Source organism: Pseudophryne corroboree, chromosome 5, assembly GCF_028390025.1.
Source record: "Pseudophryne corroboree isolate aPseCor3 chromosome 5, aPseCor3.hap2, whole genome shotgun sequence".
Taxonomy (NCBI): Eukaryota; Metazoa; Chordata; class Amphibia; order Anura; family Myobatrachidae; genus Pseudophryne; species Pseudophryne corroboree.
In genome coordinates, this window is record NC_086448.1 from 451,459,234 (window position 1) to 451,485,000 (window position 25,767).

Sequence of the window (25,767 nt, forward strand, 5' to 3'; positions counted from 1 at the left end):
ATGTACTCAGACTTCTCAGTTGTAACAGTTTGGTTTTGGTAAAATAGTCCCTATGGAAAATATAAAAATGTATATGCTAGTATCGTACACTCCATGTAGCCTCAACACAGCATGCCATCATCAGAAACTCTCCCTAGGACAGCTTTCCGTTTGTCCCTGAGAAGTAGCAAACTGGCTGGGAAGACCTGAGGCAAGAGCAGTCATCTACGAAAGATCTGATTTTACAGAAGCCCACATTGCCCAACAGTGCTTTGACAAAAAAAACTAACTGTGGGGTTTCCCCAAATTCAGCACCAAAATCATGCTGCATCTGGTGATTTACCTAAATAACAGAGTTGACCAGCATAAACCTGCCTATGGGATCTAATCCTCCTTTTGCACAATATAACATGATCAGCAAGTTTAGTAAACTCCAGAAATTGGTTATTGAACCAGAGTGGAGTTTCAGCATCTAGGCCAGTCCTGCCTAGGAAGTTCTGTTCAATGAACCCTGTAGATGCATACTTAATAATGGAGTCTACTTTGACGAGAACCTTGGTAGTAGAGTCTTTCACCGGCAGGGTCCACAGGTTATCCACAGGATAACAATGAGATATGGTGGAGCGACAGCCGATTGGCACCAAACGAACACAAGCTTTCAGGCCTCCCAGGATGCAATTGGCTCGTCCATATATCCCCGCCCACTGGCTCAGGCAAATCAGTTTGGTGCGGCAGGAGTCGGACCATGGTCACAGGGCTGCTGTGTTTGGCAGCCCTAAGCTTTTTTATTTTATTTTTATAGTCTTACTACATTGTTTTTGAGTGATCTTTCCTAACAGCGTCTTACTCGCATATTGGAAAGAGTCGTTCCAACAACTCTCCGCCAGATCGCAACAACGCTTACCTATGGTACAAGTGCTGTCTCGACGGACGTCTGTGTTGGATATACTGGCAGGTCCAGCAGACGTTACCAGGCTGTGGCCAGAGCATGGGGAGAAGGTAAGGCATCGGTTCCGCTTAGAAGGGGAATACGGACACAGCCGCACTGTTTTGAGGGGAGACTACCAAACAGTAGCTGGCGCGCCGCCACCACAGGTGCTCCAGCGCTAGGCCTTAGGGATCATAAGGCACCAGGATTAGTTTGAGGCTGCGATCCCTAGGGTTGATGTCAGCGGTGGGGAGTCAGACGCTCTCCAGGTCGCCCCTCCCCCCAGTTCATGACCAGTTTCTGCGTGTCTCCCGCCATGAACTGATTGCCTCACTTCCGTCTCAGACGCTACCACGAGGGGTCTCAGTCGCAGCATAGGCTGCTGCGTCTGTGTACACTAAGGTAACCGCTAGGAGAACGGGTCGCAGACAGGTGTGTCTGCATGCACTGGCGTTCACTGAGCGTCTGTGTCCACTAAAAAGTTCTCGGAGCGGCAGTGTACATTAGTAGCGTTTGGATCCACTCAGCGTTCACTAACATATTGATCGATCCTGGAAGTGGGGTGAGTCTCCCTGTATCCCACTCTACGGAGTACGGGTTATACAGCACTAAATTTCTATCTACTTTTGTTAGTATGAATAGTTAACTTTAGTGCCTATTGCAAACGAGTCTGTGTACATTACTGTGGTTTTCTTCGCAATGCGTCTGAATACGTTAAATAACTGTATAGAACAGAATTTAATAAATGTACTCCTACATACTTGAAATGTGTTCGTAGTTGATAATATGCTCTTATGACTAATATATAACATGTGACTGACTGCTAGTGTGATTGCTGACTTTACATATGTTTGTCAGTGTTTCTTCTGAGCCTCAATGCTGGTGCGTGGGTTGGGGTCAGATTGATATCACTTTAATACAGTAAAGTGATTACAGTCACAGATTGCGTAGAATACTGTGTAAAGCTGATTATTTATCATGTCTAAGAGCGGCAAAGGTGACGAGGTTACATTAACAGTAACACCAACACTTATAACATGTTTATCCTGCAAGGTGGAGTTATCAACTCAGCATATGGCACATGATGGGTTATGTGCAAATTGTTTTGCGTTTCAGCAAATTGCAAGGCAGATCCCTGTTCAACGACAAATAGATCCACCTTGGGCTATGTTTGCACAAACCTTATCCAGTATAGCTGACAGGTTGGTCCCTACAGCTTCAACCTCATGAATAGGGTACACTATTAACCCATACATGCAGCTCCCGTCTTATGGTATAGCCCCAACAGCTTCTACAAATCAACAAGCTGTTAAACCAAGGGTAAATATATCATCAAATTCACAGGCTACACAGGATGATACATCAGATGAGGATAGCTCCATTTACTCTACTTCACCATATGAAGAACAGGTAGAAGGTTTCAGCTCAGAGGATATAGCTGAGTTAATTGGAGCAATGAAGGCTATTCTGTCTCTAGAGGATTCAGCAGAGCCAATAATAAAAACTAAAGCACCCGTGTTTTAACATCCCAAAACAGTTAGGGTTGAATTTCCAGGGTCAGAGGAACTGACGGAAATTATGGAGGAAGCTTGGGCTACACCCAATAGGATATATAGAATTCCAAAAAAAATGGGATTCCTTTTTAAACAGTCGGCTTTTCCAACTGGGGACTGTTTAAGAAGAGAAGTGCCTCCTAAGGTAGATACGCACGTCATACGGTTAGTGCGAAAATCTATTTTGCCTTTACCATCAACATCATTAAATGATGTCACAGACAGAAGAGTGCATGGGTTTTTAAAAAAACAACAACATTTTTTCTCTGTCAGGGGCAGTCATAAGGCCAGCTATGGCCTCGGCCTGGATGGCAAAGGCGGTAGCTGAATGGGCTGACGAACTGGAAAATGGTTTTTCAGCACCTACTAGGGAGCAGGAATCCCATATAGCTCATATGAAACAGGCTGCGCTATTTTTAGAAGAAGCAGCAATGGATATGGGTACGATTGCTTCCAAAGCATCAGCCTTAACGGTAGCTGCTCGCAGAGCAATTTGGCTGCATACATGGAAAGCTGATTCAGAATCCAAGAAGGTTCTGTAAGATTTGCCTTTTGTTGGGAACATTCTCTTTGGTAAGGAATTGACAGATATTCTGGAGTCAGAAGCAGAATTCAAGAAGGTCAGGTTTCCTGCCAGTTATAACCCTAGGCCTAGGGGTTTGGGGTTTCGGCCATTTCAGTGGCAAGGTGAAACAAAAGGCAAAAATGATTATAAGCAGACCCAGTACAATAAGTCTGGTAAACCAAAGGGCCAGCTTCCAAACCAGAACAGAAACCATCAGCCTGATGGTGCGGGCCTCCACCTGGGGGACCCCAAGGTAGGGGTCCGACTTCTTCAGTTTGCACACATATGGCATCAGTCGACGACAGATGCTTGGGTGGAAGAAGTGGCATCTCTGGGTTATGTTTTCCCTTTCAAGAAGCAGCCTCCTCGAAGGTTTTTTTGCACCAGCCCGTCTCATATGGAGGCGAAGGCCAGAGCCCTGCAAGAAGCAGTTCACAAATTGCTTCAGTCCAGGGTAATTATTCCAGTACCACCGGCACAACAGGGAAGGGTTTTTACTTCAACCTATTATTGGTTCAGAAGCCAAATGGGTCATTCCGGCCAATTCTCAATATCAAAATGTTAAACAAATACATTTGGGTCCCAAGGTTCCACATGGAGAAGTTACATTCCAGTTTTGGCCATGGAACCAGGGGATTACATGGTATCTCGGGATATACAGGATGCTTACCTGCATGTGCCTATAGCATTGTCCCATCAGTGTTACCTCCGGTTCGCCATCCTCCAGAAACATTTTCAGTTCCAGGCCTTACCCTTAAAGTTAGCCACAGCCCCCAGAGTATTTACCAAGATCATGGTGGTGATGGCGGCTTATCTCCGCAAGCAGGGGATAAGGATTTTTCCATACCTCGACGATCTTTTATTCCTGGCACACTCACAGGAATTGCTCTTGAGCCATCTCCAACAGACAATAAATTGTCTTCAGAAACACGGATGGCTCATAAATTGGGCAAAGTCGTCTCTGATTCCAACACAACGGATGATTCACTTGGGGGCTGTATTGGATTCAAGTCTGCAGAAAATATTTTTACCTCAGGAAAAGATATCCAAGGTGCAGTTAATGACTCAGGAATTATTACACAGCCCGACAATATCAATTCACACAGCAATGCGAGTGATGCGGTCAACATTCGACATGGTGGAATATGCACAATTCCACTCAAGACCTCTGCAGCATCTGATTCTGACCAGATGGAATGGAATACATCAGACAATAAAGAAACAAATCATGGTACTTCCAGTAAAGGTAAAAAGGTCATTAGCCTGGTGGCTACAGACATCCCATCTAGACAAGGGAAGACCCTTTTGGATCAGATTGGGAGATCCTAACAACGGATGCCAGTCTACAGGGCTGGGGAGCAGTGTCCGGAAGATTATGGTTCCAGGGACAATGGACCACAGAAGAAAGTCGCCTGCCAATAAACCTGTTGGAACTCCGGGCCATATACATGGCACTGATTAAGGCAATGGACATTCTGCAAGGAAAACCAGTCCGGATCCGTTCGGACAATGCAACGGCAGTAGCTTACCTCAACCATCATGGAGGAACTCGCAGCCAAAAAAGCAATGAAGGAGGTAAGTCACATACTAAAGTGGGCAGAACTCCATCTTCCAGCATTGTCCGCAGTGTTCGTTCCAGGAGTCCTAAACTGGGAAGCGGACTTTCTCAGTCGACACACCATTCAAGCAAGCGAATGAGCTCTACACCCGGAGGTCTTTCAGACTCTAGTAGACAAGTGGGACTTGCCAGAGATAGACCTCATGGCATCACGTCTGAACAACAAAGTTCTGGTATACGGGTCAAGAACAAAGGACCCCAAAGCGATCCTTGTGGATGCACTGTCAGTGAAATGGGACTTTCATCTGGGCATATCTGTTTCCTCCAATCTCCCTGCTACCCAGGGTGGTGTGGAAAATAAAGCAAGCAAAAATGATTCTGATAGCTCAGGCTTGGCCCAGAAGGAATTGGTACATAGATCTGCAGAGGATGTCGTTGGATGTTCCAATTCTCCTCCCTCAACGTCCAGATCTTCTGATGCAGGGTCCTTGTTATCACAGGCATCTGGATCGGCTGTCTTTGACGGCGTGGCTGTTGAAACCTCTATCCTAAAGTCAAGAGGATTCTCAGAACAGGTAAATCAAACTAGCTCAGAGCAAGGAAATCCTCCTCAGCTCGCATTTATCACCGAATATGGCAAGCCTATGGGGGTAATTCCAAGTTGATCGCAGCAGGATTTTTGATAGCAATTGGGCAAAACCATGTGCACTGCAGGGGAGGCAGATATAACGTTCAGAAAGAGTTAGATTTGGGTGGGTTATTTTGTTTCTGTGCAGGGTAAATACTGGCTGCTTTATTTTTACACTGCAAATTAGATTGCAGATTGAACACACCCCACCCAAATCTAACTCTCTCTGCACATGTTATATCTGCCTCCCCTGCAGTGCACATGGTTTTGCCCAATTGCTAACAAAAATCCTGCTTCGGTCAACTTGGAATTACCCCCTATATTCATTGGTGTAGTGAATGAAGTATGGATCCAAAATCTTTCAGAGTATCCAGAATCTTAGATTTCCTTCAGGCAGGAATGGATAAGGGTTTGAAGGTGGCTTCCTTGAGAGTTTAAGTATCAGCATTGACTGTAGGGTTCCAAAAGAAAATTGACACTTTACAGGATGTGCGTACTTTTTTCCATGGAATGCTGCGCATTCAACCACCTGCAGTACCTTGGGATTTAAGTCTGGTCCTCAAAGCTCTTCAGGGTGCTCCTTTTGAACCACTTAATAAAGTGGATATTAAATCGTTGACAGCTAAAGTACTCTTTCTACTGACTATGACATCAGCTAGAAGAGTATCAGATTTAGGAGCGGTGTCATGTAAGTCTCCTTTTCTAAATTTTTTATCCAGATAAAGCAGTTCTCAGAACTATGTCTGGTTATCTTCCTAAGGTGATCTCTAAGTTTCACCTTAACGAAGAAATTGTAGTCCCGGCTTTTCTGCGGGAGAAGCGTCGCTGGACGTAGTCCGTGCATTAAGAATCTACGTGGATCATACCAATGCCATCAGAAAGACAGATTCTATCTTCATTCTCTACGGAGTTCACAAGAGGGGATGGCCTGCTACTAAACAGACGCTAGCAAGATGGCTTCGAATGACGATTTCAGAAGCATATTCTCGAGCTGATCTCCATGTTCCGGCTAATGTCTCTGCTCACTCTACACGTAAGGTAGGTCTTTCATGGGCAGCACAACATGGTGCTTCAGCAGAACAGATATGTGAGGAAGCCACATGGTCTTCCATTAACACATTCATTGGACATTATGCCTTTGATACTTTTGCCTCTCATAACGCTGAATTCGGGCGTAAGGTTCTCCTGTCTAATCAGGAGCGTCCCCACCACTAAATATTGCTTTGGGAAATTCCATTGTTATCCTGTGGATAACCTGTGGACCCTGCCGGAGAAATATACGTTATGGTAAGAACTTACCGTTGATAACGGTATTTCTCCTATGTCCACAGGTTTCCACAGGGATCCCACCCTGACGCACCTGATTTGAGAATCTTTATACTCCCTAACCTCTTCCCTCTTGCATGGAAGGGTGTGCATGTGTGTTCTTCTCGCCTGAATAGGGTTCTACATAATGCTCCTGCCTAAATGCTTTGGAATACAACTGATTTGCCTGAGCCAGTGGGCGGGGATATATGGACGAGCCCGTTGCATCCTGGGAGACCTGAAAGCTTGTGATCGTTTGGTGCCAATCCGCTGTCGCTCCATCATATCCCATTGTTATCCTGTGGAAACCTGTGGACATAGGAGAAATACCGTTATCAACGGTAAGTTCTTACCATAACGTATATTTAAATGAGGAAAGCCAGACCTCCTGCATTTTTGGAGTATGAAGAGTTCTCCACTTGTTACTCTGTCTTATTTATTAATATTAATGAAAAATATCATGCAAGTTTTTAGGAGAATTCTACTGCATGTTTAATTATTTTGGTTGCACTACCATTTTAATCAGGTTGTTCCTGCCCATAATCATAAGGGGGAGTTTTTTTAACATAAGTACGTTTTAATTTTGAGCTTTTCGGTCTGCGTATAGTTTCATATAGTCATAGTCTCAAGTAGTCCAGAACAATGACTGTTGATTTGAGAGAAAACTCAATTACTGTCTGTGATACTGAACTTTGGAAGCCCCCAGTTGTCAGGTTGCAAAGAAATCAAACCAACAAGAGTTTTGATGAGCAGAGCTAAAAATGCTTGGCATAGTGATGTCAGACACCGGCGCCGCACAGCGCGCACAGTTCTGTGTCAGACAGCGGCGCGCACAGCAGCACTCCCCCTCCCTCGGCACAGCAGGTACTGGGGGCATATGTGGCACTGTGGGGGGCATTTATGTGGCACTGTGGGGGGCATTTATCTGGCACAGTGGGGGCATTAATGTATCTGGCACTGCATTTATCTGGCACTGCATTTATCTGGCACTGTGGGGGCATTTATCTGTGCACTGTGAGGGGGCATTAATGTATCTGGCACTGTGGGGGCATTTCTGGCACTGTGGGGTCATGTATCTATCTGGGACTGTGGGGGCATATCTGGCACTGGGGGGGGGGGCATTAATGTATCTGGCACTGTGGGGGCATTTATTTATCTGGCACTGGGGGCATTTATCTGGCACTGTGGGGGGGGCATTTATCTGGCACTGTGGGGGGCATTTATCTGGCACTGTGGGGGCATTAATGTATCTGGCACTGTGGGGGGCATTCATTTATCTGGCACTGTGGGGGGCATTAATGTATCTGGCACTGTGGGGGGGCATTTATCTAATGGGGCCTAATTCTGATCTGATCGCAGCAGTATATTTGTTAGCTAATTGGCAAAACCATGTGCACTGCAGGAGAAGCAGAGATAGTCAGATTTGGGTGGGGTGTTTACAAACTGAAATCTAAATTGCAGTGTAAAGATAAAGCAGCCAGTATTTACCCTGCACAGAAACAATATAACCCACCCAAATCTAACTCTCTCTGCACATGTTACATCTGCCCCACCTGCAGTGTACATGGTTTTGCCCATTAGCTAACTAACAAGTTTGCTGCTGCGATTAGGTCTGAATTAGGCCCATTGAGGGTCAAGGTCGCAGATCTCTTGGAGCCTAGCGAAGTTCCTCCCTCAACAATACATGCAATAGTACTACAAGGTCTGAAAAATTTGTTGAAATGCGTTTGCGTGGTGATGTAAGTCACTTTGACGCAATGAAGGAGCCGTTCCATGAAATGCTCTTGCGGTGGAATGCTGAGGGGGAAATTCTCACTAGGTGCCAGGAGATCTGTGACTTTGACCCTGTATATTCCTATAGGCCAATAGAAGTGTCAGCAGTGCTTCTCAGTTCATGAACCTTGGAACACACGAACAGTAACAGTGCATGTTCAGGTGTATTCATTGGGCAGCACAGACGGTGTAATGGTTAGCATTACTGCCTCACAGCACTGAGGTCATGGGTTCGATTCCCACCATGGCCCTAACTGTTGTGGAGTTTGTATATTTTCACCGTTCTTCTGTGGGTTTCCTCCGGGTTCTCCGGTTTCCTCCCACAATCCAAAAATATACTGGTAGGTTAATTGGCTCCCTACAAATTAACCTTAGCGTGAATCTGTACGCATATATCTGTTGTAAGGAATATAGATTGTAAGCTCCACTGGGGCAGGGACTGATGTGAATGGCCAAATATCCTCTGTAAAGAGCTGCAGAATATGTGTGCGCTATATAAATAACTGGTAATATATAAATAAATAAATTACTGAATGACTTATTTTAAAAGATCCCCTGGTGGGTCTAATTATTTCACTTGTGATTCTGTGAGGAGACTTGGAAAACATGCACTGCTAGTGTGTCCCAAGGACTGAATTTGAGAAGTGCTGTGCTAGAGAATGTGCTTTTCAGTCAAGGGTTATTTTAAAAATATTGTTTGTAGGTGGAGTCTTCTTTTAACTAAGTTTCTACTTGTCTATTTTTATTGCTTTAATAGCGGTTGAAATTTTATATTACTGATTCTAATTAACTTGACTGTGTTAATAATTATCCTTGATAATGTGTTGGATTTTGATTTATTGGAGGATTTATTACTGCTTTTTGCTTTGCAATTTATATTATTATACTACATTGAAATCATAGTTGGGCTTGCTCCACTCATATTTACTCAAACTATGCTCAACAATCCTTAAGTAATAATAATTTGTAATTTCCCAAAATAAAGTTTGTATACCATGTTCTAAAATAATGTCTTTTCCACAGAGCCCCCAACAGAAGATCATCTTTTGCAGAACACACTGTGGCCTGAGGTTCAAAAGTTGTAAGTTCAAGTTATCAGTTTGTGTTTTTCTGTTCAACTACCGTGCAGACTGTAGACTTGGAAACTGGGAATTTCTTATGATATAATCTAACAATTATTTTACAATGAAAAAGGAAACAACTTGTTTAATATTTTATTTTAAATGTTCATTTTTTTTATTTGTATACTTTGCGTATGTGTGATATTTACATATAGCATCACTTGGCATAATTATATCTATAATTTCAAACACAAAATATTCATAGTACAAGATATGAAAATATATATATATGTATATATATATTAATAAAGCAAAAACTTTTCCATTGTTCGTTATAAAGTAATTAAAAATTGACAATAGAATCTATGTCCAAAATAAATACTGGATCTCAAACTGCCAGGAGGTAGGAATACATACCATTGAAGGCCTCTGCAAGAGTGTTGATAAGCTTTCAGTCTAAATGTTCCCCACCAAAACAGGACTTCTGTATGTATCTCCAGAGCCAACTCAATTAACTCATTCAAAGTCAAGTCACTCATCAGCTCATCTTTTCCAATAGCAACATTTTCAGGAGTTTGTGGTATATGATTTCTACATTCATTCTGTCTTCATGAGAATGCCATTGTGGTCGTAATGTCGAAATTGAATGTGTTCATAATGTTGACATTGACCATTTAGACATTCAACACGTCGACACTGATTTTAAGTCAACATATTTTTCTAGTAACTGTAACTCAAAGTTTAATAGAAATGTTGACATTATGCAGTTGTCTACATTAATGATGTTCATGTTTCATCCATGCTGACATTATCATTGTTGACCTGCTGTCAACATTGTTAATATTGACATTTTAACCAGTGCCGATCTTGTTATTTAATTTATTTTTATAGTTTTACGTTTTTTTTTAGCAAATTTTCTAAAAAGCAACTTCCCGCTGGGTTGCGACAACACTTACCCACGTGTACAGTGCTGTTTCGGCGTGCATCTGTATAAGATGTACTAGCAAGTCCAGCTGACGTTACCAGGCTGTGGCCGGAGCACGGGGAGAAGGTAAGGCGTCAGTTCCGCTTAGCGGGGGAGACACAGCCGCACTGTTTTCAGGAGGAGACTACCGTACAGTCGCTGACGCAGCTGCCACCTTGGGTGTACCAGTGCTAGGCCCCAGGGATCATAGGCTCCAGGGATTAGTGTGAGGTCGGGATTCCTGGGTTTGATGTCAGCAGTGGTTAGTAAGTTGCTCCCCTGGTTGCCCCCCCCATTTGTGACCAGTTTTCTCTGAGTTTCCCGCCATGAGCTGATTTCCCGCTTCTGTCGGAGATGCTTTGTATCTAAAGGACCCAGTCACAGCATAGACGGCTGTGTGACTGGTGCGTTGGTGTTCACTTGGGTGTCTGTGTTCACTGTGCGTTTGTTCACACTATTTGCGTCTGAATCCACTCAGCGTTCACTAACGTATTGATCAATCCTGGAAACGGAGTGAAGTCTCCCTGTATCCCACTCTCCTGAGCCAGGTGATACAGCACTAAGTCTCTACCTACCATTGGGTACGAGTAGTTGGATAAGTGCCTAATGCATATGAGTCTGTAAACTATTGCTGCCGTTTCTTTCGCTGTGCGACTGAATACGTTAAATGTCCTATATAAGGTAATGCAGTAATATGTTTCTCCTACGTACTTGAAATGTATCTGTAGTTGAATATGTGCTCATATTGCTTATTATATTAATGTATAACTTGTGACTGATTGCTAGTGTGACATAAGTTTTGATCGTTGGTGCCAATCCGCTAACGCTACCTCATTTCCCAATGTATATCCTGTGGCTACTGTGGACTTAGGAGAAATAGAGTTATCGACAGTAAGTCTACCATAACCACGTATTTTTTTAAGTAACATCTCTGTAAATTTAATCTGGTATTAATTTCATAATTTATTACTCACTGTCTCACAATTGTTTAATCCCCTTTTATTATCTTTCTGTACCCCAACCAAGAAAAATACATTTCATAAAAGTGACTGAAACACATATTTCTAAGAATTGTAGTGTACTTGTGGCTTGTGCTCATTGTAGCTATATACACGGATGAAGTAGCTGTTATTTGAAATTTTATGATGCATATGAGACTTACACTTATCATTTTAATAGGAAAAAAAGTGTGGTGGCAATCTAATTATTGAGCCAAATTGAGTAATTGCTGTAATAAAAGCTGCCTCATTTATAAATATCATAATTAAGATCTTACTAAAGAGTTTTTGTTTTTCTCATTTTCTAGGTATGGGCATGGCTATGAAATATTCTCTGTAGCTTGTAACAGCTCCAGAACAGTCATTGCTTCTGCATGTAAGGTAAGATGACACATTGGAAAAACATTGGTTTTCTCAAGTCTCCTAGTAAATAGACTATTGCTTAAATGAGAAAATTATACTTTATGTAGCTAAAGAACTGCTGCAACGTTTTTACTTGAAAACTGATCTTTCGGGGTAGGTCAGGCTTACCAGAGATTGACCCACTTTAAATTTCTATCCTCCTGTTTAGGCTTCCAAAAGAGAACATGCAGTAATTATTTTGTGGAGTACTACGAGCTGGAAGCAAATCCAGAGCTTGTCTTTTCACAACCTGACTGTTACTCAGATGGCATTTTCTTCTGATGACAAATTCCTATTAGCAGTTTCCAGAGATAGAAACTGGTCCCTGTGGAGGAAGCAGGAGGGAATTCCAACGCAATCAGGTGAACAGCAGATGTGCTTGTGTGCCCTCTTGTTAATTGGGTGTGTGACCAGGAAAGTAAAGCTTACATTTCAGATGTATACATGTTATTATTGATGCATGACTGCTAACTTGAGTTTACTTTATCATTCAGTTGTTTTTATTTTTTCAGTCTGCAGACATTGAAAATATTGTGCTTAATTAAAAGCCTGTATTGGTTTTTTTATTTATACTAAACACTAGTGACATTATGCATCCTTATTTTAGCACATTAAACATATTTTAAAATATTTATTATGTATTTGCTATTTTCACTTAAAACCATAAAATCACATCTGTAATGATAGAAAATTATTATATTTTACTTATTAGGCACCACAAGGGTTCTGGAGTGCCGTACACACTGGTGGGAACTCGCAATATTACAAACTACAGTAGTTACATGAAAATAAGCCAATGCAAAATGATTTTTACTTGGGTTCTGTAATTTCATGTGCTTCGGTAATGTTCCCAATGCAATACACTGGTATGAAGCTTTGCCTGAAGTAGTGGTGGCGAGCTGCCTGTGTGAAGTAGGAGAGAGTTACAAGGGAACTGGGAGGCAGATTTATTTCATACTGGCCATTGACATCACATTAACTTCATAGTGAAGGCAAATGGATCATGGCAAACATTGAGGAACTTGCTAGATCTGCTTGAATATTCTTGATTACTATTTATTTAATTTAACCGCCACCAAAACTGAATTTTCAGTTGGGGTAGTTACTTTAATCCCCTTCACTACAAATAGTTTTCACCCCTGTGTTTAGTCTATTTGTCTAAGCACATGTTGATCTCAAGGCATTCTGACTGCAATGGGACTGATACTGAGTCTGACGCACTTTTCTATACAGCTGTGGCAGCCTGCTTACTAGTTTGTGCAAATGCCAGAGTTTGCCGATATATACTAAAAACCTGTGTGATTGCATGCGGATGCCTATCCTGCCCACTGTTACTACATTCTACATTGGGCTGTACGGATGGTGTAGTGGTTAGCATTACGCCTCACAGCACTGAGGTTATGGGTTTGATTCCCACCATGGCCCTAACTGTGGGGAGTTTGTATATTCTTCCCATGCTTGCTTGGGTTTCCTCCGGGTACTCCAGTTTCCTCCCACAACCCAAAAATACACTGATAGGTTAACTGGCTTCTACCAAAATAACCCTTACACGAATGTCTGTGCATGTATATATGGTAGGAAATATAAATTGTAAGCTCCCCTGGGGCAGGGACTGATGTGAATGGCCAAATATTCTCTGTAAAGCGCTGCGGAATATGTGTGCACTATATAAATAACTGGTAATAAATAAATAAGTAATCCACAGCTGTCATCATTAGAATGGGAGCTTACACTAGCCCCATACTGACTGCAAAAGATATGGTTGATGACCCATCTCTGTCTGCATACTATGATAACGCACACAAGTCAGCCTATACACTCGTATAACATTTACCCAAGACAGAAGAGTTCTGTGCACATTGGCATTTCTATAATGGGTGCAATGTATGCGATGCACGGGGGCACACATTGCACTCATATTTTAATACTTACCTCTCTGGTGTCCAGCGTCTGGCGCTGCAATCACAGTGAAATTTGCCGCAAAAATGTCCACCACGCATGCGCAGTAGTGATTTTGGTCTCCGGAACATGGCGGTCGCCATGTTTCCGGAGGCCTGCGTATGCGCAGTGGACTCTTGCACTATACCTGAGACTGCTGCGCCATCCAGAGGAGGGGACCCACACAGAGTCTGCAGAGGGGCCCATTCTGTTAAAATGCCCCTGTCTGTGCTATTGCATGGTCACCAACCAGTCACTAACTGGAAACGCCCATTTCATGGTGTGGTCCGATGATGTACTGGCCAGTTTGTATGCAATCTCTGTCCATGGACCTTATTCAGCTTCACTTGCATTTCTGCCGATACGCCTGCCCAAGGCCAAGTCAATACCCCCACAATGCCACGTCGCCACCCCGCGAACGCCTCTGCCTGTCAATCAGGAAGCGGCATTCACATAAGTGAGATCGCATCTTACTGTGTGCGCATGTACAGTATGGGTCCTGCGCGTGTGCGCAGAATAGTCAGTATGCGATCTCATTGATGATGCAACGCATACTGAATTAGGCCCCATGTGCTGTAAATGTTGATTTACTTACAAGACTAAAAGCAACACTTTAAAAATACATTCAATACACTTTAAAATGGAGCCGCTGCGGCCGCTATATGCAATCCTTAGCCTACGTACTTATTACTCAGTTTGCGTACAAAGTCCCGTACCGTGTACGCACTTTGCGTACTAACGCCATGACGGGCGTACAAAGTACACGCGGTGCATACACACACAATGACACGCCGTGAGCACTATGCAGCTTCACGTGTGTCTGTAATACACTTACAAATCTAGCAGTGAAAGGAGACACGACACCAATTGTATTTAGGAAGTTGGGATCCGACCCGCCAACATATAATTGATAAAAGGGGGTTACAACAAAGATACAATTACAATAACAGAAAAGAGGCTACAATACAATGGTACATACGTTTGGTTTCGCCAGCGGCACGCGGTCCCAGTACTCAGGGCTATCAGGCAAGATGACCCTTCAGAGAGAGAGATTACCGACCGGCTAGGCAGCTTGGCTTTTTATATAGTTGATCAAAACATAATACAATAGACACACTGTGCTCTTCTTCCATTGGTTCGGGGGTGGGACATATCCTGTGCATCGGGGATCATTGGTCAGCTCAAGAGGTGGGCGATGGCTAAGACTTGAGATGTGATTTCTGTTGTTTGCATCTGAGTTCCCGCCCCATGACCAGTTAAACCCCTCACATTAATAATACATAAATCTGGTATTATTAATAACTTATTGTTGCAATATGTGACAATATTCTTATACCCACCAGATTAATGTTTACGTGATTCTGAACAATATGATCCCTCACATGATATGATTATCTATTTCCATCCTCAAGATAAACATATATCCATATATATATATATATTTATTTATTTATATACATATGTACATACATACACATTCCTGTTATTACAATTTGTTAGGGAACATATGTATATGTGTATATATATATATATATATATATATATACATAAACACACACATTTCCAAGAGTTCAGACCATGAATTACCTTAGCCATCTAAATGTCTGGTTTGTAATTTGTCAGCTATTGCAAATTAAGTTTCTCTTCAAACTAGGTTCCTGGATATTGTCTTTTTCTTTGTCCTGTCTTCAGATAAGACAATGACAATCCAGTATTTATTGTCTTCGACAGATACTGGACAACTCTAGAACAATGGGAGTAACCAAAGGTATTTGCCTTCTTCATAGGATTTCAAAGCTTTGCGTAAACAAGGCCGTCTGGTATATTTTATTAGAGTTTCTGGGAGGATAATTTATGTGTGTACCATCTTCATGCTATTAGAAGGATGAGCAGACAGTGGGTGATTTATGCATTATATGGATTAAATATATAATATGTCTTTGTGGCTTTTTCATGCAAGTACAAATGTCTCCGTAATTAATCATACCACGCGCTAACACGCATGACCGCGTGAGCGATCATACGCAATTTACGAATATGTGCACGTACGGCAGAATAAGTACGCGCACGGAGGCCATCTGTGTGATGTTTCTGTGTGATGTGTGTACTGTAATATTTTCCGACTTCGACAGTCCACCCTTTGGCAGTCATCAATAACTGCCACTCTTAACTAATAAACAGAAAATTTTTACCTTGGATGATCGGGGGAGAGTTGTAGGTGGGAAATATATAGCCTAGTGGGATAGTAAAAAGCATGTATGTATGAACCAATGTTTGAGGGGCATGTATCATTGTGCCGTATATGTTCTAAATAAGCTTCGAGGTATTGCGAAGTATACATTAAATCCTTCTTATCCCTTATTAAGGGTCTGTAAATGGGCAAACAAACACTACTGAGCTCTTTTCGGCTTCTTATTCCAACAAATGCGGTGCACATTTAGTTGATGATACATGGAGGGGGAACATATGTGAGTGCTAGTATATGTGGCTATCACCTGTCGACTATGTGTGCCATTAACTGGAGGTTGCAGAGATGAAGATAAGACACATATATAAAAATACATTCAGATAAACATTTTGGGTAGGGTTGACGTCTTTTCCGGTTGGATGTATCTGGGCAGAGGGGGAGACAGAGAAAAACGGGTGAAAGAAACAGGCCATGAAATTCATTTTTACAATCCTTATCTTATCACAGTTTCTATTGAGGGGTCATAAATTACATCTGCTGCTGTAACAGCGCTCTCGCTCCTTAGACTCATCAAATTTCTGCACAATTTTCCTTGCAGTGAACATAGCAGTATTTGTGGCAGCAGGGAACGCTTCTACCCAGTTGGAAAATACATACTAACAAATATTTCAAATTCCTACAGGGTGGTAACTGTATGAAGTCGATTTGTATTACCTGAAAAGGTCCATCTGTAGGAGGGATATGGGATGGCTCTGTTGGTATTGTCTTACCAATATTCTTCCTCAAGCAAGTAAAACATGTCATTGCTCTCTTACCTGCATGAGAAGAGAATCCTGGCGCACACCAATAGACTCTTACCAGCTTGCACATACCCTCTTTGCCCAGATGAGTCAGACCGTGTGCCACCTCAGCTAGACTTGGAAGATATGCTCTGGGGGCCACTGGCTTACCGTGTCCACCTGTCCAAAGTCCTGAGGACTCCTGACCATACCCCTTCGACTTCCAGACCGCCTTTTCCTGTAGGGAACACAAATTTTGCGATTTACTGTTGTGTGTTATCAGTTGTGTGAAGTAGAACATCTGTGGAAAGCGAAAAAAGAGGGGAAATAATAAAAAGAAAATTGTCAGGTTTACGTTCACCATCAGGCTGTCACACCATCATGCATATCGGTGTCTGTACACAGTCTCCCTTCTCCAGTATTCTCATTCTCTACCCTTTGTGCATGATCAGGCACACTGCAGTAATACTGGTGTCCTTGTGCTGGTGAGATATACTGGATTTGGGCAGAACTCTGAAGGACCGAGTAGGCATGTGGCGTTTGAACTGTAATCGGGTCCATGTATTGTACCCTCCTGTCGGTGAACGTAAGAGAGGAGTAGGAATTTTTTTAAGAAAAATCACATAGAGGTTAGTAACAGATAAGTTTGTAGAGGCAGAGAGGATTTTATAAAATTTGACAACTGTATTGGGCACTATGGGGAATGGCTTCTCTACTTGGTCTATTCCCCTTAAAAAAAATTTTTTATATGTGTGTTGTATCTCTACTGGGACTATCCCAGCCATCAATCCAGTGTCCTGTCCATCCTACGTTAATAGGGAACCCAGTATCTTTGAGATAATTTCCTCTACCTGTGATGGACATGAATCTAGAACAGTGAAATGCAACATTAGTCTTTGTGGGTGTCTGACATACTTTGTACTTCCTGAGCAGGAGCACATTATATGTATTCCATATCTACCAAAGATACTGTTAAGTTAATCAGGGGCCATTTCTGCTAGAGAAAGAAGCAACAAGTTTAGAGGCCCCATCTTAACCCCAGCAAGTTTTGTCAAAGGGTAATGTTGCATATATTCCGTTCTTCCCATTAGCCGAATCTGTGTTTTCTATATGTCTCGTGATTCCTTACTATATGTCCCTTGATCCCGTCTATGTGTTTAATAATGTGGCTTGTTTTCTCTGTCTAGGGGTTTATATTGACTGTGTCCTACTACTCCTACAATCTCTGGCAAAATGTCTATGCACTTGTACACAAATCACGCTTGCGTATGCTCTACACAGCGATAATGACTGGGCCAGAACTGCGTTTTGTGTTTTTATCATTACTCCCTTAAATATATATATTCAAATTTATCTATATAGCAACAAATGTATCCGATTTCACACAGATCTAAACTGGTCTAGCAATATATACCTTGTGGCAACAATGTGTGTACGCTTTTGGCGCCAAAAAAATTACACAAATTTTTAAATAGCTTTTTTCCTTTTAACCTACGGGTTCTATCAGCACCTCTGCAGACCAGACAGAGCAGACGCAATCTAACAGCATACAAATAGGGTTTTTAGAACATCCACCAACTAGGAAAAGGTTTAACGTAGATATCTTTCCACCCTTTGCTGATAGATTAAAGTCTGCTATGACCTGCTAGGCTGTGAGCATGTGAAAACCGGATCGAGCCCCTAATTGTAAATGTTGATTTACTTACAGGACTAAAAGCAACACTTTAAAAATACATTCAATACACTTTAAAATGGAGCCGCGGCGGCCGCTATATGCAATCCTTAGCCTACGTACTTATTACTCAGTTTGCGTACAAAGTCCCGTACCGTGTACGCACATTGCGTACTAACGCCGTGACTTGCGTACAAAGTACACGCGGTGCATACACACACAATGACACGCCGTGAGCACTATGCAGCTTCACGTGTATCTGTAATACACTTACAAATCTAGCAGTGAAAGGAGACACGACACCAATTGTATTTAGGAAGTTGGGATCCGACCCGCCAACATATAATTGATAAAAGGGGGTTGCAACAAAGATACAATAACAGAAAAGAGGCTACAATACAATGGTACATACGTTTGGTTTCGCCAGCGCCACGCGGTCCCGGTGCTCAGGTCTATCAGGCAAGATGACCCTTTAGAGAGAGAGATTACCGACCGACTAGGCAGCTTGGCTTTTTATACAGTTGATCAAAACATAATACAATAGACACTGTGTGCTCTTCTTCCATTGGTTCGGGGGTGGGACATATCCTGTGCACCGGGGATCATTGGTCAGCTCAAGAGGTGGGCGATGGCTAAGACTTGAGATGTGATTTCTGTTGTTTGCATCTGAGTTCCCGCCCCATGACCAGTTAAACCCCTCACATTAATAATACATAAATCTGGTATTATTAATAACTTATTGTTGCAATATGTGACAATATTCTTATACCCACCAGATTAATGTTTACGTGACTCTACACAATATGATCCCACACATGATATGATTATCTATTTCCAGCCTCAAGATAGATATATATATATATATATATATATATAGCTACACACACACACACACACACACATATACACATATACACACATACACATTCCTGTTATTACAATTTGTTAGGGAACATATATATATATATATATATATATATATATAGTCTCTCATATCCATCCTGCCACATAGCCACCAGTATAGATAGAACCAGCACACTGCAATTTCTTCAAATACGTGTTATTTACTCCAAATGCATATATTGAATCGATACAAGGCTCAGCATATACTCATCAAGCACGAACAACACATGTGACCTCCCAAACAGCCGTTTTCGGTGTATCCATCTTCAGGGGAACAGTCAGATAAAGTGCCAAAGTGCCTTGTGCAAATAAGTGCCCGTATAAAGTGCATATACATATACATACATAAACACACACACACATTTCCAAGAGTTCAGACCATGAATTACCTTAGCTATCTAAATGTCTGGTTTGTAATTTGTCAGCTATTGCAAATTAAGTTTCTCTTCAAACTAGGTTCCTGGATATTGTCTTTTTGTTTGTCCTGTCTTCAGATAAAACAATGACAATCCAGTATTTATGGTCTTCGACAGATACTGGACAACTCTAGAACAATGGGCGAAACCAAAGGTATTTGCCTTCTTCATAGGATTTCAAAGCTTTGCGTAAACAAGGCCATCTGGTACATTGTATTAGAGTTTCTGGGAGGATAATTTGTGTGTGAACCATCTTCATGCTATTAGAAGGATGAGCAGACAGTGGGTGATTTTATGCATTATATGGATTAAATATATAATATGTCTTTGTGGCTTTTCCATGCGAGTACAAATGTCTCCGTAATTACTCATACAACCCGCTAACACGCACGACCGCGTGAGCGATCATACGCAATTTGCGAATATGTGCACACACGGCAGAATAAGTACGCGCACGGAGGCCATCTGTGTGATGTTTGTATGTGATGTGTGTACTGTAATATTTTCCGACTTTGACAGTGCGGATACCTGATCCTGTGCATGCGCAGAAGTACATGCACAGTATGCTGCATTCTGTGAGATCCATGCTTATTGCGCCTTGCATGTACCTTATTTCTTTTGTTTTATCTAAGATGTCTATTTATTTTCAGAAATTACAGTTTTTTTCTTTACAACCAAAGACTGAAAATACCCAGTAGCTTCTGCAAAGGGGTGCAGTAGTGAGAAATGAAACATTTTAGATATATTTACTATAAATTAAGTTGGGCAAACAGTTAATAATAAGTGATCATAATTCCTTTCTGACTAGCTGCAGACTTGCCGATGAGAATGGGTAAACTAATGTACTTACTCCTACTTTATATGTATTTTTTTTTCTTTAAGTCTTAAATAAGTGGACTATAAAGGTCACATAGGCACAACAAAGTGAGGATTGCATAACATTTTAGAAACTAGAAAACCTACAGTATCATAATGGTTCAGTTACACTTTACCCCAAGCCTGGTAGCCTTTTAGCTCCCAGGAGGTGGCGAGATTGAAGAACATTTTTAGAATGTTGCATCTATTTACCAAAGTTAAATTTCCAAAAGATCTGGTGGAAGCTTCTTTACCCTCTTCTTTGATCTGTTTCAGCTGTGGCTCCAAGTATTTCTGAGCCAGGGATGTTGCAAAGCCTCAACCTATGCCTGGAATTTTCCATGCATTTTACCTGGGGGAGGATTGAGACATCACTATGTATACTCACACACACAGGACTGTGCAATGTACTACACTGATCAGCCAGTACTGGTCTTTATTTTAACCCCTTAATTGACTTTCAAAAAGTTAGAGGCATGTGCAGGGGCCGAGTCTTGCTTGCTCTTAACATCCTAATGGGCCTATTCATCAAGCTCTTATACCATAAAATGATGTAGAAACTGCAATGTCTGCATACTTTTATGGTTTATGGCTATGTACAAATAGCTTAATGCAGGAGATTTAACAGAAATCTGCCGAATGCTAATTACAACTACAGATCGCAGACCCCATTATTATTATTATTATTATTATTATTATTATTATTATTATTATTATTAGGGACTACGATCTGACCCCTATGTACTAAACCCTGAAAAGCAATGCTTTTCAGAGTTTGGATACGTTAGATGTAAAATGCTTTCAGAAGGTGTAAAATGCTTTAAGCCTTTGTAGCTATAACAGCAGGAGATCTTTCCGTGACCCATCCTGCAGCCTCTGTCCAACACCTGCCTGAATCCGTAAACTGACACTGTGCACATGCACAGGGTCAGATTCCCCTGGAGGAGTCTTTCACAAACATTAGAAACTCCTCCAAAATGCCGTCGCTACCGTTGTAGCTGCAGGTTTCCCTACGCACATAGCGGGGATTATTTATTAAAAATGAAATTATACACCGTGAAATGGAGTGTTAATACATATGTCCTTAAGGGTTAAATAAAGAGCATTGATATTTTTTTATTGTTTTGATTTGTACCAACCTGCATTTCTCTGGCTGGGTCCACAGGATTATCCACAGGATAACATTGGGATATTGTCGAGCGACAGCGAGAATGGCACCAACACGATCACAAGCTTTCTGGCCTCCCAGGATGCATTGGGGCCTTCACCATATAGTCCCGCCCACTGACTCAGTCAAATCAGTTTTTTGCTTGGTGCGGCAGGAAGCCGCATGGTCACAGGGCTGCTTTATTTTTATAGACTTACTATATTGTTTTTTTGAGCAACTTCTCTTAACAGCGTCTTAAACGCATACTAGAAAGAGTCGCTCCAACAACTCCTCACCGGGTCGCAGCAACGCTTACCTTCGGGTATTAGTGCTGTCTCAACGGGCGTCTGTGTCAGGATGTTCTAGCAGGTCCAGCAGACGTAACCAGGCTGTGGCCGGAGCATGGGGAGACAGTGAGTCTATGGACTTCCTCTTACTAGAGGGGTCAGGACACAGCTACACTGATTTAGTGGAGACTACAAACAGTGTGTTGATGCGCCGAACATCTCGAGTGCGACAGTGCTACGCTCCGGGGTTCATAGGCGCCAGGACTAGGTAGAGGCCGCGATCCTGGGAATTTAAGTCAACAGGGGGATTCAGACGCTCTCCTGGCCGCCCCTCCTCCGAGTTCATGGCCAGTTTCCGCGCGTCTCTCGTTTCATGAACTGAATGACCTCACTTCCGGCTCAGACGCTACCACGAGGGTACTCGGTCGCAGCTTAGATGCTGCGGTTGTGTACACTAGAGATCCCGTCCAGACCGAGTCGCAGGTCTTAGCGTCTGCATACACGTGGAAGTCGCTCAGCGTCCGTGTCTGTCAGTGAGCGTCCGTGTCCGTTATCAGTTACCAAGAGCAGTAGTGTACATCAGTAGCGTCTGAATCCACTCAGTGTCTTACGAGCGTATTTGTTTGGATATGGAAGTGTGGTGAGTCTCCCTGTATCCCGCTCTCTGGAGGCAGGGTATACAGTACTAAAAATTATCTCTACTTGCTTTGTATGAATAGTTCATTTTTAGTACCTATTGCATATGAGACCCAGGGACGGATCTAGACTTTTCTTTAGGGGGGGCGGTTTACTGTTTAATCTTGACTCCTCCCTCTACAGTCCCAACTCCTCTCATCTGCAATCCTAACTCCTCCTCTTTCAATTCAGACTGAACTTTTTGAGTGAGACTGAGATAGAGCTTTGTGATTGTTCTATGTACATGTGACTGTGCTATGGGGTAATTGTATTTATTAGCCCTAGTACCCACACACCAGCAAGTGAGGGGCAAATGCTCTGTAACCCTTGCTTTCCTGGCTTCTCTGTGCTGCTGTGGTATAAGCTGCAGCACATCGTTCTGCCTCATGCTCTCCCCGGAGAGCTCTCTTCTGCTCAAAAGTGGGCGTGGCTATGACTGTGTTAGGGGGGGCGGTCGCCCCCTTCGCTCCCCCCCTAGATCCGGCCCTGATGAGACCTGTGTATTACTGTGTTTTCTGCATGCTATGTTGAAAAAGGAACCAGTTAAAACCAGAAGTACAATTTTCCTACTTATGTATAAGTTGATATGGAGGTTATATTCTCATATGGCAATGTCTAATGCTTTAACATGTGACTGACTGCTAGTATGTGTGCTGTTTTTTCTGTGTAGTGTCAGTCCTGTTCTGACCCTCAAATCAGGTGCACTGTGGTCAGATTGATCTCACCTCTATATACTTACATATAGGGTGGTTTTCAGTCACAAATTGTGTAGTCAATAACAGATTATTACCATGTCTGTTAGCTGCAAAAGTGATGAGGAGAATTTATCAAGCACTCCTACAGCCCTAACATGCTTATCTTGTAAGTCAGGGGTAATTGATATGAATCAATTAATCACTTATGAGGGTTTGTGTGCAAACTGTTTCGCATTTCAGCAAAGTAAAAAACAGGAGTTGGTTCAACCACCAACAGAGCCACCATGGAATATGTTCGCAAAGACTCTTTCTTCTATAGCGGACAAGTTAACTCCGGTAGCACCAACTCAAGGGTTAGGTTAACCCATACATGCAGCTCCCTTCCTATGACTTGGTTCCAGGAGCCTCTACAAGCAACCAAGGGATAGGTAAGACTAAGACAGATACGTCTATGTGGCAGACTACACAAATTGATACATCGGATGATGATACAATAGATTCGAATACTCCGTATGATGATCAGTCGCAGAGTTTTAATTCAGAAGATGTAGCTGAACTTATTAATGCTGTGAAGGCTGTTCTCTCGTTGGAAGAGCCAGCCAAGACGGTGTTAAAAGTTAAAGCACCTGTATTTAAACGAACAAAATCAGTGAAAGCTGAATTCCCTGCGTCAGATGAACTGACGGAAATGATGGATGAGTCTTGGGCGGCGCCCAGTAAAAAGTATAAGATTCCTAAAAGATGGGATTCTTATTATCCATTTCCAGCTGTGGATTGTTCGGAAAGAGAAGTTCCTCTAAAAGTGGATGCACATGTTCTGCGACTCGTGCATAAATCTGCTTTACCACTGTCATTTACCTCACTAAATGATGTCACAGACAGAAGGGTAGATAGCCTTTTGAAAAATATTTTTTCTCTAGTAGGAGCAGTGGTAAGACCTGCTATGGCTTCGGCCTGGGTAGCAAAGGCAATGGGCGAATGGATAGAGGAACTAGAGAATGACATCCCTTCTCCTACTAGGTAACAAGAGGATCGTTTTTGCCGTTTAAGACAATCTGCCCAGTATTTGGAAGAAGCAGCAATTGATGTAGGTACAGTTGCTTCTAAAGCTTCAGCCTTGACAGTAGTTGCTTGCAGAGCAGTTTGGCTACGTATCTGAAGGCAGATGCGGAATCCAAGAAAGAATTGGAAGCATTGCCTTTTGTCGGTAATATATTATTTGGAAAACCTTTATCGGATATCCTAGAATTAGAGGCTGAATCGAAAAAGGTCAGATTTCCGGCTATCTATAACCCTAAGTCCAAGGGGTATATGCAATTCACGGCGAATCGCGGCAAATTATCGCCGTTTTTTAATTCGACACAATTCGACAGGTGAATTCCGGCAGGTGGCTGCCGGAATTCACCATATTCAATGAAAAACGGATTCGACAGTCCCACGGGCGAAAAACGGCCGATTTGCCGGATTTTGCCGCGAATTAAAAAAACGGGGAAAAACCCGGAAAAAAATGGCGTGGGGTCCCCCCTCCAAAGCATAACCAGCCTCGGGCTCTTCGAGCTGGTCCTGGTTCTAAAAATGCGGGGAAAAATTGACAGGGGATCCCCCGTATTTTTAAAACCAGCACCGGGCTCTGCGCCTGATGCTGGTGCAAAAAATACGATGGACAAAAAGAGTAGGGGTCCCCCGTATTTTATACACCAGCATCGGGCTCCACTAGCTGGACAGATAATGCCACAGCCGGGGGTCACTTTTATACAGCGCCCTGCGGCCGTGGCATTAAATATCCAACTAGTCAACCCTGGCCGGGGTACCCTGGGGGAGTGGGGACCCCTTCAATCAAGGGGTCCCGTCCCCCCAGCCAACCAAGGGCCAGGGGTGAAGCCCGAGGCTGTCCCCCCCCATCCAAGGGCTGCGGATGGGAGGCTGATAGCCTTGAGTAAAATGACAGAATATTGTTTTTTCCAGTAGTACTACAAGTCCCAGCAAGCCTCCCCCGCAAGCTGGTACTTGGAGAACCACAAGTACCAGCATGCGGGAGAAAAACGGGCCCGCTGGTACCTGTAGTACTACTGGGAAAAAAATACCCAAATAAAAACAGGACACACACACCGTGACAAGTACAACTTTATTACATACTGCCGACACACACATACTTACCTATGTTGACACGCCGACTGCCACAGTCTCCGGCGATCCGAGGGTACCTGTTAAAAAATTATACTCACCTTCCAGCGTCCAGAGATAAATCCACGGGACTTGTAGTACTACTGGGAAAAACAATATTCTGTCATTTTACTCAAGGCTATCAGCCTCCCATCCGCAGCCCTTGGATGAGGGGGACAGCCTCGGGCTTCACCCCTGGCCCTTGGGTGGCTGGGGGGGGGCCCTTGATTGAAGGGGTCCCCACTCCCCCAGGGTACCCCGGCCAGGGGTGACTAGTTGGATATTTAATGCCACGGCCGCAGGGCGCTGTATAAAAGTGACCCCCGGCTGTGGCA

The 25,767-nt window shown here is 42.8% G+C and overlaps 1 protein-coding gene across 3 annotated transcripts in view; it reads left to right on the forward strand.

The window, feature by feature from the left end:
• The window catches only part of ELP2 (elongator acetyltransferase complex subunit 2), a 405,605-nt gene that overhangs the window by 343,454 nt on the left and 36,384 nt on the right, over positions 1 to 25,767 (forward strand). For all 3 annotated transcript variants that reach the window (XM_063922926.1, XM_063922927.1, XM_063922928.1), the window contains 3 exons: positions 9,313 to 9,370; positions 11,621 to 11,693; positions 11,884 to 12,076. In XM_063922926.1, the coding sequence (XP_063778996.1) occupies positions 9,313 to 9,370; positions 11,621 to 11,693; positions 11,884 to 12,076 (324 nt within the window). The remainder of the gene's footprint in view (positions 1 to 9,312; positions 9,371 to 11,620; positions 11,694 to 11,883; positions 12,077 to 25,767) is intronic.